A 19,410-nucleotide genomic window follows, 5' to 3' on the forward strand; every position below is an offset into this window, starting at 1 on the left:
GCTGCCCCCTGCTCCGGACGAGGAAGTTGAGGCACAGGTTAAATCTGTCACCTCGGCAGGAAGAGACAAAGCCGGATTCGAAAACCGGACTGTCCCCGTCTGCGGTCGCTGGAGGCCGAAACCGGACCTGTGCCCGGCAGGGGAGGCGAGTGGGGTCAGGTGGGAGGAAGGTGACCCAGCCCAGGGGACAAGGACCGGGCCTGTGCTCTGGCTGAGCCTTGCGCTCGGGTCCCAAACCTTCCTTAGAGTTTGGGGACAATGGCGTGCTGTGGCCAAGGGAGGGGGGGACAGTCCTCCCAGCTGCCCGGGACACCTTGACCTTGAAGTCCAGAGCCAGGGGGTGCGGAGGGACGGGTGGCCTCGCTCTTCCCAGGCCCGAGAGCCCTGGTTCCTGCTCTCGGCCACCCTGGCTGTGACTGTGCCCGGGGAGGTGGCCCGGCCCCGCTGGCCTGTCCCCCAGAGCTCGCGGGCGGGGCGTGGTTCTGGACGGGCAGGAAGGTTGGGTTTATTGTAATTTTCCTCCCATTTTTTTTTTTTTTCTTCCCCCCAGCAAAGACCCGGTGATGATGACATTGATCTTCCAGGGGAAGTTTTCACGAGCGATCTCTCGGCCGGTGACAACGACGTTTCTCCATCCGTCACCGAGCCGGGCAACGGAGCCCGCGGCGCGGAGGGAGGCATTCGTTACATCTTATCGGGCTGACACGCAATCTAGCGACAATTACAGCAGCCCCATTCTTGGCGCGGTTTGTGACAAATCGGCGTCATACGAGAGGGGAGCGGGGGTGGCGGGGGGGGGGGCTGGTCGTGGAAAGCGGGTGAATATTCTAGACTCCCGGGGCCTCCCCGGGAGCCGACTGCGCGGCCGAGGAGAGGGAGGGAGGTTTGCACGGAAATCCTGGTGGCTAATGGCCCAGGGGTGCCAGAGGGCGGGAAGGGCTCTCTTGAAAGACATTGTCCCTTGGCCTGGCTGTCCCCAGGACACCGCCTTGTCCCTGCTTGTTTTCCACTGCAACCACCTTCTCTTTTCTTTTTTTTTTTTTTTTTGAGACAGAGTCTGGCCCTGTCGCCCGGGCTAGAGTGCCGTGGCGTCAGCCTCGCTCACAGCCTCAACCTTCCGGGCTCCAGCGATCCTCCTGCCTCGGCCTCCTGAGTAGCTGGGACGACAGGCATGCGCCACCACGCCTGGCTCATTTTTTCTGCATATATTTTTAGCTGTCCAGATCATTTCTTTCTATTTTTAGTAGAGATGGGGTCTGGCTACACTGCCCAGGCTGGTCTCAAACTCCTGACCTCGAGCGATCCTCCCGCCTCGGCCTCCCAGAGTGCTGGGGTGACAGGCATGAGCCACCGCGCCTGGCCTGCAAGCTCCTTCTCACTGCCACCCCTCTGAGGGTCACAAACCGCCCCCCGATCTAGGATCGATTCATAAGATAGTTTGTTTCTTAGGACCAAATGGGACCATCCTCTCCCGCCAACTTCTTGGTTATCAGCGGAACTTTCTTAGCCATTTCTCGAGTAAAACGGAGCTGCGGGGGGGAAGGTGACAGTCCTGGTGGCCCTGGCTGGGCAGCCGGACCCACCGGGGAAGGACCCACTCTGGGGAGGGGGGCTGTCCTGGGCGGGGAGCGCAGGGCCGTGGTGTTGCCCTTGGCCTTCGGTCCTTGTCCCTTCCTCTCCTTGAACCTTGGTTTTCCCATCTCTGAGATGGGCCCTCACGTCCCAGAGGACGATGGGACGACTTGGGAAAGGCACCAGGGACCATCGGGGACCCAGGAGACAAAGATTCAGTGACGACTTGCCCATCTCCGCCTTCTCTTGCAAAAGGGAAGGTCACAGTTTGTCACAGTGGCGGCGGAAGCCCTTCCCCGCCGCGGAGAGCTGAGGACCCCCCCGTGTCCCAGTACAGCCCTGCAGGCTTCCAGAAGTTTCCAGAAAGACACACTGGGCCCCTAGGAACACACCGTGTGTCACGGGGGTGAATGAGCCACTCCCTGTCCCAGGCAGCCTTGGTGGTCCCGCCCTGGGAAGACAGGCCCCCCCCCCCCCCCGGGTGGTGGAGCAGTGCTCAACTCTGTGCACCTGCCTGGTCATTCATTGTCACCCACCCTCTCACCTCCTCCGGTGCAGGCCACCCCTCCTCCACTGGGTCTGGGGACAGCGTGGGGATGGTGAGGGGTGGCCTGGGCAGGGGAACTGGGGACGTTGGCTCTGGGGACCGCAGGCCAGATGGGGATGGTGGGGGGTGGCCTGGCGGGTGGCCGGATGCGCACGAGGCCGCGCGGGTGGGGAGGGGTGGGGGCCGCCTGTCCCCCCGGCTGGCCCTGTCGCGGGTCCCGTCACTCCCCGGCCGGCGCGGTGATTAATGGCCCGGCCCGCGCTGACCCCGGCCCGGCCCGGCGCGATCAATGCGGGGCGGGCGGCGGCTGGGCGGGCGCGATAAGACGGGGCGATGGGGGCCCGCCGATGGCCCGCCGTCACCGCCACTGTCGCGCCGTGATTAATGGGGACGCCGCCAGCACCCGGAGGAACCTGGCCGTGGAGCCACGTGCGGGCCGCCGGGGACGCGGGAGGGGCGCGGGGCGCGGGTCTGGGCAGGTGTCCCCCGGCCCCGCGGTACCCAGGGGTGGGGGACACGGGCCCGAGAGCATGTGCGGTGCACAGACGTGTCACCGAGTCGTCCCCGGGCTCGGGCGCCACAGGGACGCGTGCGGGAGGGGACCAGGGGTGACAGCTGACGTGACCTCCGCACCCGACCCCCGCCCACTGTCCCAGCGTCTTTGGAAACCCCGGATCTGACCTGTCAGGCCCCCGCACACCCCCAACCCCCTGTTTCCCAGCTCCCGTGACCCGCGGGGTAACTCCCAAAGTCCCCGCCAGCCTGCGAGGTCCCCAGGGAAACTGTCCCCCGGCTCCCGCACCTCTCCACGGGCGGGAGGGGCGTGGGACGCATCTATCACGGGGGCTTCTCTGGCCACCGGCTCTTCTTCGGCTCCTATCCCGAGGGGTCCCTGTCCTCGCGAGCTTCGTCCCCGGGTCGGGCCGTGCTGACACAGGTGCCCTGGGCGCTCTCAGCGAACCTGTGTCACCCAAAGCTCGCAAAGTCCCACTGGAGGTGACGAGCCCCCCCCCCCGCCCCCGGGTGTCTCCAAAAAGCGCCCGTTGGACAGACTGGGGGGAAGAGAGGGGCGCCAACGCGACCGCCACAAACCGAAAGGGAGGGGCCGCGTGCCGGGTGCTGAGAGAGGGGACCGCGGGGGCGTCCCCAAGGGGAGGGGACAGGACTGCAGGAGGATGGCGGCACCCCAAGCAGGGGACAGGCGGGCACAGGCAGGGATGGGGGTGGGGGGGTGGCACTGGCACGTGGGAAGGGCTGGGGGGTCCCTCTGGGTGGGCTGGGGGGGGACCTGTCCCGCTTGGGCAGTCTCACGGGCGAGTGGCAGCTGGGACAGTGCCAGCCCGTCTCCCTGTCACCCTCCCTGGGACCGCAGCGTCGCGGGGCCGCCGTTCGCGAGGCCACAGCGCCCCTGCGTGGACGCACACACAGCCCTCCTGTCCCCGCGTGGTGGGACCGGTCCCCGCCCTGCCCCGGCCCAGCCCGCTGGTTCCCGGCCCTGCAGGTTTAAGCCGGGTGGGCACAGGGTGACAAGAGCGTGTGTCCCAATTGGGCACGTGGACAAACAGCAGTCGGGGAGGAGGCTTGCTGGGCTGGGCTTTTAATTTAAAAATATATATATATGTAACCCGTGATTTTTTTTTTTAACGGATCGTTCTGGAACCCGGTTCAAAATCTAGAAAGTACCAAAGAGGCGGACAGTGAAAAGCCTCCGTTTACGCCCAACCTCTGTCCCCCGAGCCCCCTCCGGAAGCAGCCTGCCTTGTCCTGGCGTGTCCCCCTAGAGACACCTGTACTGTCACAGCCAGCACACGCTCACGGCGCGTTCCCGACAGTGACGGCGAAACTCACGCGGAACACACTGGAAGCTCTGCAGGTGAGCAGGGTGAGAATGTGCCTGTGGTCTAGACACGTCCCCTCCTCCTCGCCACCCGTCGGTCCCTCCTGTCCCCGTCGTCTGTGCGTTTCACAGTGAGCTGCAGACACACCGAGTCTTGTCCCTAAAACCTTTAGCTACGTGTCGTCTAGAGTTCAGTGTTTGCTAATTTTTTTTTGAGAGGGTCTCGCTGTGTTGTCCAGGCTGGAGTGCAGTGGCACAATTACAGCTCACTGCAGCCTCCATCTCCTGGGCTCCAGCGATCCTCCTGCCTCGGCCTCCCGGGTGGCTGGGACTACAGGCATGCGCCACCACGCCCGGCTCATTTTTCTTCTTCTTCTTTTTTTTTTTTTTGTAGAGACGGGGTCTCGCTATGCTGCCCAGGCTGGTCTCGAACTCCCGACCTCGAGCGATCCTCCCGCCTCGGCCTCCCGGAGTGCTGGGGCTACCCCACACCCCTTTTGAACACAGATATTAACAGTAGCCCACGCTATCCTTGCATTTCGCGTGGTCCCCGACAGCGCAGCATCCGAAGACCGTCCCCGTAGCTCCTCCCCCCGGGGGGCGGGCGCTGTAACGTATGCAGCCTTCTGATGGGCGTTTGGACGTTTCTGGGCTTACTGAGTGGGGCTTTGAAGGAGGAATAGGAGTTTGCCAGGCAATCAGCTGGGGACGCGGGTCTGGCGGACACGGCAGAGCCCCTCTTGCCGGAGGGTGAGGTTTCTGAGGGCGGGGGCGGCTTCTGTTCCACGTACCCCATGGGGCTGGTGGTGGCCCTAGCAGGGTTGGGGACAGGGGACCCCTGGGACTCTCCCAGTACGGGGCTTTGGTGGGTCAAGTTCAGGCTGGGACTTTTGCTGAGCCCAGATGGCGCCACAGCCCCACCCCCGCCTTCATTACCGAGCCAGGGTCCCCCCAAGGCCACGGGCCGACCCCCCCAGGCCCGAGCTGGGAGGCCCACCCGCCCTCTATGTCCCCGGAACTCAGTTCCTCTGCCTGTGAAATGGGGACACGCTGTTTCCTCCCGGGTCCTCTAGGGAGGCTGAGAAGCGAGATGTGAGCTCACGTGTGGGACGCGGTTACCGTGGCTCCCGTCCCCCGGCCCACAGAACAGCTTTGTCACCGTCACTGCACACCCGGCACCGCTGTCCCTGCAGGGCCACTCGGGAAGCACCAGGCTGAGGTGGCGGCTGCGCGGTGAGGCCTCGCCCAGGGCCAGGAAGGGGGGGCAACATGGTGGTCCTGCCACCCGGCTCGGTGCGTTAACGGGAAGACTTCTAGAATGTTCTAGAGGAACAGCCACACGCCTGCCGGTCCCCGTCCACGCGACGCTGGGGCCGCCTGGCCGAGCTGCAGGTCTGGTCCGAGGTGGCCTCACAGGTGAGTCTAGACGTCTGCAGCCACCAGGTGTGCCCAGCCCGAGGCCTCCTGCTGACCCCTGACCTGGTGCCTCTTCCCCAAACACCAGTGCCAGGAGGGACGCTCCCACCAGGAGGACGCTTGCAGGCAAGACGCCGGGGAGGGGCATCCCTGTAGGGGACACCTCAGGTGTCCCGGCCAAGCCTTCGACACGCCCCAAGTCACACTCCAGCCTTTTTGGGAAGAAAATGTCACTTAACACCAAGAGAACAGGACCGAGGAGGGGCTGGTAAAAAACTGGCTTTATTTGTCACTTATTCACCTATCTCAGTTATGCCATTTTGGCGTCCACAGTGACAGTCCCCTGGAAGCTGGGTTTGGTGCCCTGTTCCCCCCCCACCCCGAGGCCCGAACCCGGCTCACGGGGGTCAGGGCTGCAGGCGGGACTCGGGGGACCCTGCCTGGGGCCACGTGGTGGGGGGCGTCAGGCCGCAGCCCCCTCGCTCAGGACTGGGTCTAGACAAGGCCACGTGCGGTGGGGGGGGAGCCCTGGGCGGAGGGTGGGGCGGGGCCCGGTCCGGTTGTGCCATCGACTTGACGGGTGGCTTCGGGCAAGTCCCTTCTTGTCCCTGGACAAGCCTGTTTCCCGGCGAGGCCGCCCTGGCCGGACAGGCGCCGAGCTCGGTGGCTCTGCCGGTCACGGTGGCTCTGGGGGGCCGCGCTTACCCCTCAGGACGGGGACATCCCCAAGGACAGCCTTGGTCCCACCAACTCAACCTGCAGTTCCCCCAGGGTCTTTGTGCCCAACCTGCCCTCGTCCCACCTGTCCTGAGAGGGTCCCCCGAGGCCTGAGGAGGGACGGTGACCCCACACCGGCTGCCCTGGTTCCAGACACAACCGCGACTCTTATGTGGAGCATCGCGGCAGCTCAGCGCCGACCCCCCCCCCCCAGCTGTCCCCACCCTGCGCCGCGACCTCCCCCTGCTGACGGTGGCAGCCGGTTCCCTGCCTGCTCGTGTTTGGTCCCAGGCACAGAAAGAAAACTCTAGATACGAGCGGAGACTGTCGGCCTGGAAGGCGGGCGCGGCCCGTAAACTGGGTGTCACAGCCACCAGGACGCACGGCCGGTGACAGCTGGTGGCATCTGCACGGGCACACGGCCACCCGCACCAGGGCCCCTGCATAGACGCCTGCCCGGCTCGGCCAGGCTCAGCCTCGCGAAGCTCCAGACCCCGACCTCGCCGTGTCGCAGGCCCTGGGTGACAGCAGGGCCCGACCGGAAGGGCCACCAGGCACCTGCAGAGAGACCCCGGCCGGCCCGAGAGCGTGTCCCGCGACACCCAGGCCCGCGTTTTGGAAAAAGCTGTTCTAAAAATCGACTTGGGAAACGAGGGGAGAGAGCGTCGTCACACGGAGAAACAGTCTCGAGCCGCAGAGTCCCACCCTGACCGCGGCAGGGACACGCCGAGGTTCCACGGCCCCAGCGTCACCTCCCACAACCAGACGAGACCGACGTGGGGACGTTTGTGCTTCGAACCAGGACGGCCACGCACGGCCCTGAGAAGGCGCAAAGGCTAAGACGGAGGTTACGCGGACGCTTGGGGACAATCGTCCGCCGTCGCCACCTCTCTGGCGGTCGGCGGGGAAACCCGCGCGGTTGTCCCTGCCGATGCCACAAGGAAAACCAGATTCTCGAATGGGGAACGTCTAGGACTGACACAGTGGAAGGAGAGAACGCGAAATCGGAAACGTCATCAAAGAGAGGTCCACGAGCCGCCGCGGCGGTCGCCGGTGACGGACGGAGGGTTCCCCCGGCCGGGCAGACGCCCCCTCGCCTGGTCCCTGTCCCGGGTCCCGGGGGGGGGACGCGGCTCAGAAGAGAAGGGCCCCCATGCTGCCGACCTCGCTCTGCTCCTTGACGAAGATCTCGAAGTACTGGTAGATGATGGTGACAGCCAGCAGGATGCCCGTCCCCGACCCGATGGCGCCCAGGAAGTCGGCCAGCACGGACAGGGCCCCGATGCACAGCCCGCCGAAGGCCGCCGCCGTGGGGATGTACCTGGGGGACGGGCGCGTCACCTCCGGCCACCGCAGGGCCCGGCCGGCGACAGGACCCCCGCGACCCGACCCCTCAGGGGTCCCTCCGCTGTCCCCTGGCGTCACGGCTAACCAGGCGTGCCAGGCTAAGGCCGCTCCACGTCTAGGCGCTTCTCAGTGACAACGGGAGACCCTGCCTCACCCGGCTGTCCCTACGTCCTGAGCCTCTTTCTCTCCAGCCTCCCTCCTCTTCCTCCTCGAGGTCATGCCGCATCCGGCCACCCTCGCTCTGGCCCAAACTGTCACAGTAGCCTGGCAGGTCTCTGGCTTCCTCCTACCCCTCCCCGCCTGCCATGGGGTCCCCGTGCTCAGCGCTGACCTTCCAGAACACCAGCTCTGCGCCCAGCCGCCTCCGCCGGGACCCCCACACCTGCCTGCCCTGAGCCCACAGGTGACCGCCCCCCCCAGCCCCCACTGCCACCTGCGGCCACCGCTCCCGGGACACGCAGCACCTCACACTCAGCAGGCCGCACGCTGCCGTCCCCCGGCCCAGCGGCTGCGAACACTGACTTTTCTATCTCTAGTGTCCCGAACTCAGCAAGTGCATAAACACTCCAGCACACAGGGACCTTTTCCGTCCTATAACCCAAGGACATCAAGGTGTCTGAACACGGGGACGCGGGGACCCAGGCCGCCACTCACCGGTTGAGCTCGTGCACCATGGACGTCTCCCGGTGACCCCTCATCACCATCTGCTGCTCCTTCAGCTGCTTGGCGACCTGCGACACACCCGGGGGACTCGCTCGCTCCCGAACAACGTGGCACTGAACGGTTTTGCCTTCTCTCCCCCTGCGCTAACAATTCGTATCCAGGGGCCAGGCGCGGTGGCTCACGCCTGTCACCCCAGCACTCAGGGAGGCCGAGGCGGGAGGATCGCTCGAGGTCAGGAGTTCGAGACCAGCCTGAGCAAGAGTGAGACCCCGTCTCTACTAAAAATAGAAAGAAATTAGCTGGACAGCTAAAAATAGATATAGAAAAAATGAGCCGGGCGTGGTGGCGCGTGCCTGTCGTCCCAGCTACTCGGGAGGCTGAGGCAGGAGGATCGCTTGAGCCCAGGAGGTTGAGGTTGCTGTGAGCGAGGCTGACGCCACGGCACTCTAGCCCGGGCGACAGAGCCAGACTCTGTCTCAAAAAAAAAAAACAAACAGAAAACAAAACACCTATCTAGAAAGCTCTAGAACTGCTGTAAGGAAGCCAGGGACAGACTCTGATCCCACGGTTTGGCTTCAGATCCTCAGACCAGGCCCCCGACACCTCTGACCCACCCCACGAAGGACACGAGCCATCTGCACCTGTCACAAAGCGCAGGCGGGCGGCCGCCACCCCGAGGCCAGCGACGGTCGAACCCGCCCTCTAGAAAGCGACGCCCGCACTCACGTCTTTGGCGGAGGAGCCCGAGACCTCGATCCAGGTCTTGGAGAAGAAGGCGCAGGAGCCGAGCATGAACACGATGTACACGACCGCGTGCACCGGGTCTTCCAGCACGGAGCCGAAGGACTCCGGCGGGGACAGGTAGTAGCAGAGGCCGCCCACCGGGTACGCGCGGGCCGGGCCCCCGGCGGACGTGTCCTGGGAGGAGGAAACGGAACACGCGTGAACGACGCCGCTTCGCTCCACCTCTGCGTGGGGACAGCCGCTCTGGGCAGACGAGGGGACGCGATTCTGGGTAAGCGCCCACGGCGTCATTTTCTTACTCAAAGGAGGATTTAATGTGTTTGAGCTGCGAGAGGCACGGCTGGGAAACCTCTCTGGGGACAACAGACGCCTGCGACCAGTCACAGCGCCGGAAGATGGTTTTTGTTTTTTTTTTTGAGACAGAGTCTCGCTCTGTCACCCGGGCTAGAGTGCCGTGGCGTCAGCCTCGCTCACAGCAGCCTCAGACTCCTGGGCTCAAGCGATCCTCCTGCCTCGGCCTCCCGAGTAGCTGGGACTACAGGCATGCGCCACCACGCCCGGCTCATTTTTTCTATATATATTTTTAGTAGTCCGGCTAATTTCTTTCTATTTTTAGCAGAGACAGGGTCTCGCTCTTGCCCAGGCTGGTCTCGAACTCCTGACCTCGAGCGATCCTCCCGCCTCGGCCTCCCCGAGTGCCGGGGTGACGGGCGCGGTACCGCGCCGGGAGGGCCGTCCTTACCGACCAGGTCCCCAGCAGGCTGACGAGCAGGTTGCCGCTGAAGCGCGCGGACAGCATCTGGGAGATGACGTAGAGGTTGGAGACGAGCGCGGACTGCAGGATGATGGGGATGTTGGACGTGTAGAAGAGCTTGATGGGGTAGGTGTTGTACTGGCCGCGGTACCGCGCCGACTTGATGGGCAGGTCCACGCGGAAGCCCTGCGAGCCCAAGGGAGCAGAACAGACCCTCGGTGCCTCGTCCCCGACCACAGGGACACGGGCCGGCTGGGGACCCTCCGGCTGGCCACAGGGGAGGCCGCGCTGGGCATCGGTTCTGGGGCTCCCAGCTCTGAGAGCTCGTGGCCCCTCTTCTCCCGCCACCACACGACTGCACTTGGGGACCCCGCCCGCCCGCAGGGGGCCTGGAAGGACTGGCTTAAAAATGCATCGAAGCGCGCAGCGGCCTCGGACCTCGAAACAAACAGCCCTCTAGGATGTTTTCAACACAACCTCTGCCTCCAACATCCCCGGGGAGCAGAAGCGTTTTTTTTTTTTTTTCTTTCCTTTTTGCCTGTCGGGACCTGGGTTTCAGCGCCGCACACGGGGCGCTGGGCGCTGAGCTGAGGCCCCTGGTGGCTCTGGGCGCCGCATCTCACCCCCGGCCACGGCCAAAGCCGGGGGCGATTTTCAACCAGCGCCGGGAAGGGGTTTCGGTGACGTTATTTTTATGAACTCCCGGTGCCTAGACCAGGGCTAAGAACACACAGGATCTAAAATCAATTCTTCGCGCCCCACTGCGAGTTCCTGCCCAGGCCCTGAAGCGTCGGCTCCGTCACTAACCCGGCCTGTGACTGACGTCTCAGCAGAAGAAGAGGGTGAGACCGATTTGGTCTCAGAACAGCAGGCGGCCGGCACAGATAACCCTTCACAAACATCCGCCTGCCTTTCCACTCCGCCCTTTCTTTTCAATAAATACCAAAATACAAAGCGGATGGTCAAAAAATGGAGAGGACAAATCCACCTGCAGGAAAGCAACTCGCAGTTCAGTTAAAGAGACTAATAATTGGTTTTTTTTGAGATAAAGTCTCGCTCTGTCGCTGGGCTAGAGTGCCGTGGCGTCAGCCTCGCTCACAGCAGCCTCAACCTCCTGGGCTCCAGCGATCCTCCTGCCTCAGCCTCCCCAGTAGCTGGGACTACAGGCATGCGCCACCACGCCCGGCTCATTTTTTCTATTTTTAGTTGTTTGGCTAATTTCTTTCTGTTCTTAGTAGAGACGGGGGTCTCGCTCTTGCTCAGGCTGGTCTCAAACTTCTAACCTCGAGCGATCCTCCCGCCTCGGCCTCCCAGAGTGCTGGGGTGACAGCCGTGAGCCACCGTGCCCGGCCGAGACTACTAATCTTAAAGGCAAGAAAGAGCATGAGGAGGAAGGGCCCTTCTGAGACGAAGACACGGCCCACAAATATGCTACGAACTTTGGCTGCGACAGCGATGATGGAATTCTAGAACCTCATTACTTCTCGTACCTCTTGAACTAACAACTTAAAAAATATATTTTATCATCTGCTCACAGGCCCAACCGGAAGGAACGTGATTTTGGAAATATCAGAACCGCCCTAATTTTGTTGAGTTCGGGAGCTCTTGTGACTCCAGTGACACGCTTGCTCAGCTCACCTGGAAACCTGCTCCCTTCAAATGCCATCTCATCGTCTCAGTACGATGACAACGGGACCGCCAGGGGCAGGGGGCGTTCGAGACCGAAATCCAGACCATCGACATCCAAGGGTCAAAGGGAGACGCACCTGGAAGTAGATGACCACAGCGAAGACGAAGATGGTGGCGATGAGGTTCATGAGGTTGGGCAGGTTCTGGCGGTAGAAAGCCTCGCGCAGGGCTCGGACTTTGTCCGTGCGTGTGGCCAGCAGGTGGAACAGCGCGATGATGGCACCTTCGAACTCCATCCCTGTTGGCAACGGACGGGACAAAGGCGAACGAACAGACAAGAATGAACAAACAAGCATCTCGGTTTGCTTCCAGTCACCTTGGAGTGGCCAAAACGGAGACAGGAGCACAGAACTGGGTGGAAGAGTCACAGTGCTTCACTCCACAGCCACAGGGACACGGTGTGGGCTCCTCTACTCCCTCATTTCTATTCCTTCTGGAGAGAATCTAACGACAGACATAGCTATTCTACTTTTTTTTTTTTTGAGACAGAGTCTGGCTCTGTAGCCCGGGCTAGAGTGCCGTGGTGTCAGCCTCGCTCACAGCAGCCTCAGACTCCTGGGCTCAAGCGATCCTCCTGCCTCAGCCTCCCGAGTAGCTGGGACGACAGGCATGCGCCACCACGCCCGGCTCATTTTTCTACATATATTTTTAGTTGTCCAGCTAGTTTCTTTCTATTTTTAGTAGAGACGGGGTCTCGCTCTTGCTCAGGCTGGTCTCGAACTCCTGACCTCGAGCGATCCTCCCGCCTCAGCCTCCCAGAGTGCTGGGGTGACAGGCGTGAGCCACCACGCCCCGCCTATTCTACTTTTCTGACCTGAGTTAATTGGTTCCATTTCTTAGGCACGAGTCCACGGCTACCAGAGGAACACTGGTCACCACTCAGTCCACTCAGCAGCTCTGGGGTGCCGGCTGCCCTCAGCCGGGGGCTGTGTCCCTCAGCTCTGCACGGTGACCCCAGAGGCAGAGAGGACGACATCACCCACCACGTGGCCTGATGCCAACCGCAGTCCATACCACACCGTGAGATGGCGCCAAGGGAGGCAGGCCTGGTGGCACAGCAAGCTCACCCTGGGACTGGAGACAGGGAACCCGATCCAGGATCAGGCAGCACAGGGACCAGTGAGAGGAAGATGGGGAGCCTGGTGCATCACTAAGGCATAGAAGTTTCAGGAATTGCCAAGAAATTGACTTAAGTTAAAAAAAGAACAAGCTAGGCTGGGCGCAGTGGCTCACGCCTGTCACCCCAGCACTCTGGGAGGCCGAGGCGGGAGGATCGCTCGAGGTCAGGAGTTTGAGACCAGCCTGGCCAATATAGTGAGACCCCGTCTCTACTAAAAATATATAGAAAAAATGAGCCGGGAATGGTGGCGCATGCCTGTAGTCCCAGCTACTCGGGAGGCTGAGCCAGGAGGATCGCTTGAGCCCAGGAGGCTGAGGCTGCTGTGAGCGAGGCTGACGCCACGGCACTCTAGCCCGGGCGACAGAGCCAGACTCTGTCTCAAAAAAAAAAAAAAAAGAACAAGCTAAGTAAAGTCAGAGACGAGAGCACTGCACCCCCGTGTCACCTTTGGAACTGTCCTTCCCGAAGGCACCCCTGTTCCAGCCGGGTCCCAAACACGAACAGCCAACCCTGCGACACCCCGGCTTCAAAGCCAGAGACGCTCGCCTCTCAGCCGCCCGCCCCGTGCGAGTCCGCGGGCCCCTCACCCCGGCCGGTGTTGACGGTGGTGGGGCTGAAGGCCTTCCACACAATGGTCTCACAGATGTTGGTGGCGATGAAGAGGGAGATGCCCGAGCCCAGGCCGTACCCCTTCTGCAGCAGTTCGTCCAGAAGTAGGACGATCAAGCCAGCCACGAAAAGCTGCAAAAATTGTAAAAATAAAACAGTAAAGCAACCCAAATAGGCCACGTGTGACTGTTCCCCACGGACGTGCGGCTGTCCTGCTTCCCTAACTGGGTTCTCCGACACCAACGCCGGGGGCCCGGCGGACGCACGGGCAGGCCCAGGTCTCTGGCTGCTGTTGGTGCGGGAGGGTCTACGTGTCACTCGGGAACCGCAGGCAGGGGGGAGGGCTGCCTGGACGAGGGGGCGTGGGCGGGGCGGGCACCTGGATGGTGATCAACAGGCAGATGCCGGCGCCCATCTCCGACGGGTCCCCGTACATCCCGGTCATCACGTACACGATGGACTGGCCGATGGTGATGATCATGCCGAACACTGCAACCGGGGGACAGCCGTGTCGCCAGCGCGAAGGCAGAGTGACCGCACTCCCGCCCCGCGCCGGGCACCGGGGAGCAGGAGGGTGGGGAACGGTGGCACTGCCACCCAGGGCGGTGGCTGAGGGCGCCGGGTCACGCAGGGGTCAGTGCAGGACGCAGTCCCGGACACAGAGCGCCGACTCTGGGACACAGCGATCCCTTCCCAACTGCGTGTTTCATGTGTTCTTAAAACGAAACCCCCGAAAACCATCGATTGGGTTATTATTCCCCTTCCTCCGCGGCCGGGCTCTCCTGGTCTAACAGACACTGTCCCTCCTGTCTGGATTCCTCGTCACTCACTGTGTCTCCCTGCCAGCCACAGCGGAACCCGCACCTCAAATTCGTCCCGCAAAACCAGACGGGTCTCTGAGTGCGGCTTCGGCTTCGGCTTCGGTTTTCCTACCTCATCTGCTACGTGGAATATTTACAGATGACGGAACTGAGACTTAAGAGCCGTGGTCTAAGCTTCCCCTTAATCACTGAGCTGGTGAACAAGAGAGCTGGGCTGTGACAATCGCCTTTCCTTTCCGTTAAACTCTTCTAGAAACTTCCAGAGGAAAGACAGACAGCACTTGTCAAATAACCGCTGTGTGCTAGGCACTGTGAAACTGACTATTCAATCTGATCCTAATAACCACAGCTCTGAAGCGGATGTTGCCTGGAAGTGACAACAGGGGGACATCTCCAAGCCTCGACCCTTCTGCCCCGTCACGTGGCCTCGGGGCAGCCCAGCCCACACCGGGCGCCCAGACCTCTGTGTCCCCGATGCCATTTCTCGCGCTAACACGGGCCAGGAAGTCCCTCTGCAGGTGGGCGGGGCCAGGGAGGTCACAGCATGCCAAACGCTGTCCTGATGCCCCGAACCCTCCAGCACATTCAAATTCTCAACCACAGACATCAGGGTGCCATGCACGGTCTGTCTTACACTTCTGGGCGCCGTTGAAGAGAGCCCGGTCTTTCGGGGTATCACCCACTTCAATGATCTTGGCGCCGGCCAGCAGCTGCATGATGAGGCCGGAGGTGACGATGGGCGATATTCCCAGCTCCATCAACGTGCCTGGAGAACACACACACAGGGAGGCAAAACACAGCCAGCATGAGCTTGGAAAAACAGAACATTGCTTAAAAAAAAAAAAAAAAAAAAAAAAAGAGGCCAGGCGCAGTGGCTCACGCCTGTCACCCCAGCACTCTGGGAGGCCGAGGCAGGAGGATCGCTCGAGGTCAGGAGTTCGAGACCAGCCTGAGCAAGAGCGAGACCCCGTCTCTGCTAAAAAGACAAAGAAATTAGCTGGACAGGTAAAAACATATAGAAAAAATTAGCCGGGCGTGGTGGCGCATGCCTGTAATCCCAGCAACTCGGGAGGCTGAGGCAGGAGGATCGCTTGAGCCCAGGAGGCTGAGGCTGCTGTGAGCGAGGCTGACGCCACGGCACTCTAGCCCGGGCGACAGAGCCAGACTCTGTCTCAAAAAAGAAAAAAAGAAAAGGCAGGGAGAGCCCAAGTCCTACCTCTGTTGGAAGCCAGAATCACTCTCATCCAATAGAAAGGGTCGGCTGAATCTGAAGACATGATACCGAACAGCGGGATCTGGAAGGAAGCGCGGAGGAGGGGAGTCAGCATCTTGTTTCCAGCCCACTGTCCCCGACCCCGGCATAGAACGGGGACCTGTCCTCACCTGGCAGCACACCAGGAAGATGAAGAGGGTGATGGCCGTCCACAGCACTTTCTCCTTAAACTGGATCTGGGGGCGTCAAGAACGAATTAAAAGAAGTTATTTTCACAAGCAAATTAGTACAAATGGATTCAGATCAGACCCCTTTATCTGTTCACCGGGGCAGTCGGCCAACCCTTACACCTGGGAGCATGCACGGCTGTCCTTATTTTACGGTGAGAAAACTGAGTCTTAGGAGAGCTAAGTGACTTGTCCCCGACCCCACAGCTAAAGGGAGGCTGAGTCCAAAGCGGAGCTCTTAACCATGAGCATTAATAGTTAAGGCCCAAGATCAAAGAATGTCATGATAGAAAATGACTCATGGCCAGGCGCGGTGGCTCACGCCTGTCACCCCAGCACTCTGGGAGGCCGAGGCGGGAAGATCGCTCGAGGTCAGGAGTTCGAGACCAGCCTGGGCAATGTAGCGAGACCCCGTCTCTACTAAAAATAGAAAGAACTTAGCTGGACAACTAAAAATATTTAGAAAAAATGAGCCGGGCATGGTGGCGCGTGCCTGTCGTCCCAGCTACTCGGGAGGCTGAGGCAGGAGGATCGCTTGAGCCCAGGAGTCTGAGGCTGCTGTGAGCGAGGCTGACGCCACGGCACTCTAGCCCGGGTGACAGAGCCAGACTCTGTCTCAAAAAAAAAAAAAAAAAGAGAGAACAGAAATACTTTTTCGTTTGAGAGGCACATGGACTCAAAGTCCTGGCCCTCTGGTCACAACAGAAGCTGCAGTCGTTTCGGACGCGGTGCCCCCTCTAGGCAGGACGCAGCAACACACTCTCGCAAAGGCGGTGTGGATTCCAGCCTCAGATTCTCCCCAACGGGCTGGGGGGATTCACGGAACTCTTCTTACCCCAGAGGATGCTCCCCTGGCCACCTGGCACCCACCGCACCAAGAGATCAGACGCGGGCCCAGAGAAGGCCAGACTCGTTCAGACTAGCCTGTCTGCAAATGAATCTTTACGGGAAACAAAAGAGTAGACAATTTTTTGCAAGACTCCTCATTTTTTAACGACCATGTTTCCACTCCCGGTTACAACGAAATTTAACAGCAAAACTTTAAAAGGTCTTTATCCAAGTCCTGTCCCCTCTGTCTCTTCGTAGCCCCTCGATCCACTCCTGCTGAGTATCCTAGCTCAGCCTCTAAACAGCAGCCTCTAAACCCCGCTCCAGTCCCTGCCTTCCTTCCAAAGGGACATTCTCACTTTTTCCCTCAGCTCCTGTTGTCCCCATCTACTTTTTTTTTTTTTTTTTTGAGGCAGAGTCTTGCTCTGTCTCCCGGGCTAGAGTGCCGTGGCGTCAGCCTCGCTCACAGCAGACTCAGACTCCTGGGCTCCAGCGATCCTCCTGCCTCAGCCTCCCGAGTAGCTGGGACTACAGGCATGCGCCACCACGCCCGGCTAGTTTATTATACATATTTTTAGCTGTCCAGCTAATTTCTTTCTATTTTTTTTAGTAGAGACGGGGTTTCGCTCTTGCTCAGGCTGGTCTCAAACTCCTGACCTCGAGCGATCCTCCTGCCTCGGCCTCCCAGAGTGCTGGGGTGACAGGTGTGAGCCACCGCGCCCGGCCAGTCCCCACGTACTGGTACGTTCTATCAATACACTACACCCCACAACCCGCCCCCCCCCCCCCACCAACCACACTGCAGCCCTGTCATCTTTGCCTTCGCCAACTGTATATTCCTTTTGCCTGAAAGTCCTTTCCACCCCCTCATGAAAACTTTTATTTATTCCTCCTTCAAAACCACTAGCAGATATCACCTCTCCCAGAATTAACCCCCTCCTGAGCCACTGCTATAGCTTGGACGTGGTCCCCTTGTCCCATCCACTCCTTAGTTACAAGGCCAAGGTCACAGGGCTATTAAGAGGCTGTGTACGAGGTAGGACCCAGGCCCGCTTGTCTGCAGAGCCAGACCCTTCTACTAGGCTGGAATCGAGGAGTAAAGATTTGCAAATTAGCCTATCAAGGGTGGCACAAACGTGGGGCCTTTCTATGAAACTATTTTGAGTCAAAAAAACAAGAAAGAGGAGATTCCAAGAGCCCAAGCGTCTTCGTGGATGCCAACTACACGTGTCTAAACTTCTGCAAAAGCGCTAACCATCGTTTGACACAAAAACATTTTCCTATTCGCTCTCTAACCTACGACCCGAACGAAACTTTTCCTCCTGGTTTGATAGTTTCCCTTACATCGCCGACCCCCCTGCTCTCCACGAAAATTCTGATAAAGATTCAACACGGCTGTATGTTTTTTTTTTTTTTTTTAAATCTTTTCTCGTTTTGACGCACTTGCCGTGCATTAAAAGCAGATGACTTTAAACTACGTGGATTCTCAGCATCGTGCCCGGCTGCATAAAAGGCACAAGCTCATGTGCACGGACTAAAGTGATTGCTCTTCTTTTTAGCTGGTGGGTGTGCAAAGGGCATCTCGTAACAAAAGAAAAGAAAAAAAAAAAAAAAAAAAAAAAAAACCAACCCCATGACCCGGTCCAGGTAGAGGCCACAACGAGGGGAGGGAAACTCAATTTCGGTTCCCAAATGAGGCTTTATTGGGTCCCTGCCCGGATGCATTTTGGGGGGGACAAACCCGATGCTTTTGTTCGCTAAGCAACTTGCACCCAAGATGCTGCAAAGAAAGCAGCCCGGCGTCGGGGTGCGGGGTGCGAGTGCGGGTGGGGGGTTGGGTGGAAACTGCCACCGAATATCCGGGTCCCCTTGTCCCCCAGGGAGCTGGGCACCCACCACCCACACTCCGGGAGGAAGAGGAGGGGGAGCAGAGTTTGCATCTGGCGTGTTGGAGCCACGTTTAATTGCAAACTTGCAGCGCCCCGAGTCGGGAAACGTCGCTTTGCCGGCGACCCCGGGGTGGGGGTCGGGGTCAGGGTGGAGGAGGGGGAGGGGGTCGGGTTGGGGGAGGGGGATGGAGTCGGGTTGGGGGAGGAGGAGGGGGGTCGGGGTCAGTGTGGGGGGAGGGGGAGGGGGGTCGGGTTGGGGGAGAGGGTTGGGGTCAGTGTGGGGGAGGGGGAGGGGGTCGGGTTGGTGGTGGGTGTCGGGGTCGGGGTCAGTGTGGGGGAGGGGGAGGGGGTCGGATTGGGGGAGAGGGTCGAGGTCGGGGTCAGGGGTCGGGGTGGAGGAGAGGGAGGGGATCGGGTTGGGGGAGACGGTCGGGGTCAGGGGTCGGGGTGGGGGAGGGGGAGGGGGTCGGGTTGGGGGAGAGGGTCGGGGTCGGGGTCAGGGGTCGGGGTGGAGGAGAGGGAGGGGGTCGGGTTGGGGGAGAGGGTCGGGGTCAGTGTGGAGGAGGGGGAGGGGGTCGCGTTGGTGGTGGGTGTCGGGGTCGGGGTCAGGGGTCGGGGTGGGGGAGGGGGGAGGGGGTCGGGTTGGGGGAGAGGGTCGGGGTCAGGGGGTCGGTGTGGAGGAGAGGGAGGGGGTGGGGTTGGGGGAGAGGGTCGAGGTCGGGGTCGGGGTCAGGGGTCGGGGTGGAGGAGAGGGAGGGGGTCGGGTTGGGGGAGAGGGTCGGGGTCGGGGTCAGGGGTCGGGGTGGCGCTCACCTTCCTCTCCGGCTTCTGGATCTCGGGCAGGATGACGCAGAAGGGCTTGATGACTTCCAGAAACTTGACTGGGGGCGGGGAGGAAGCGGGGCAGGAGGCGGCGGCGTTAGGACCCGGGGCGCGGAGAGCCGGGCTCGCGGACCGCGTGGGGACCCCCCGGGGGGAGCGCAGGGGACCCCGCCGCGTCCCGCAGGCCCGGCCGGGCTCGGGGGGCGACACCGGGCCGCGGCGGGGACGGGCAGGGCCCGAGAGGGACTCACTCGCCATGGCGGCGGCGGCGGCGGGGGCTCCGGGTCGCGCTCCGGCGCTGCTCGGCTCCGCCTGACGCGACGCTGCCCGCGGCCCAGCGCGGCTCCTCCGCCGAGAGACACGTCAGTGCTCCAGCCCCGCGGCGGGCGGGCGCGCGGGCGGCTCGGCGCGGCGAGGGGCGGGACCGGAAGTGACGACCCGCGGGGCCGCTTCCGCTTCCTGCCACGCGCGCCGGTCGCTGAGCCGCGCCTCGCCGCTTCCGCCGCGACCACAACTCCCGGCGTGCATCGCGCGCAGGAGGCGTGGCCTGTCGGGCAGAGGGGGCGCGGGGCATGCCGGGACTGCGCGTGTGCGC

General features: G+C 61.5%; 1 protein-coding gene and 1 non-coding gene across 2 annotated transcripts; both read right to left on the minus strand.

Annotated features, from left to right (window-relative positions):
• Nucleotides 1-6,335: 6,335 nt before the first annotated feature.
• Nucleotides 6,336-19,207, minus strand: SEC61A1 (SEC61 translocon subunit alpha 1). Its single transcript, XM_045534248.1, has 12 exons — nt 19,067-19,207; nt 18,807-18,874; nt 15,220-15,285; nt 15,053-15,131; nt 14,471-14,602; nt 13,395-13,504; nt 12,994-13,147; nt 11,364-11,524; nt 9,586-9,783; nt 8,826-9,017; nt 8,091-8,167; nt 6,336-7,410 (listed from the first exon to the last, which is right to left on the minus strand). The coding sequence occupies exons 1-12, from the start codon at nt 19,071-19,073 to the stop codon at nt 7,224-7,226; spliced, it is 1,431 nt and encodes a 476-aa protein (XP_045390204.1). The 5' UTR covers nt 19,074-19,207; the 3' UTR covers nt 6,336-7,223.
• Nucleotides 10,134-10,260, minus strand: LOC123626294. The gene has a single exon (XR_006730787.1). It is a non-coding gene; the product is annotated as a small nucleolar RNA ACA64 (small nucleolar RNA).
• Nucleotides 19,208-19,410: the final 203 nt, after the last annotated feature.

This window comes from Lemur catta, chromosome 21 (assembly GCF_020740605.2).
Source record: "Lemur catta isolate mLemCat1 chromosome 21, mLemCat1.pri, whole genome shotgun sequence".
NCBI classification, from domain to species: Eukaryota; Metazoa; Chordata; class Mammalia; order Primates; family Lemuridae; genus Lemur; species Lemur catta.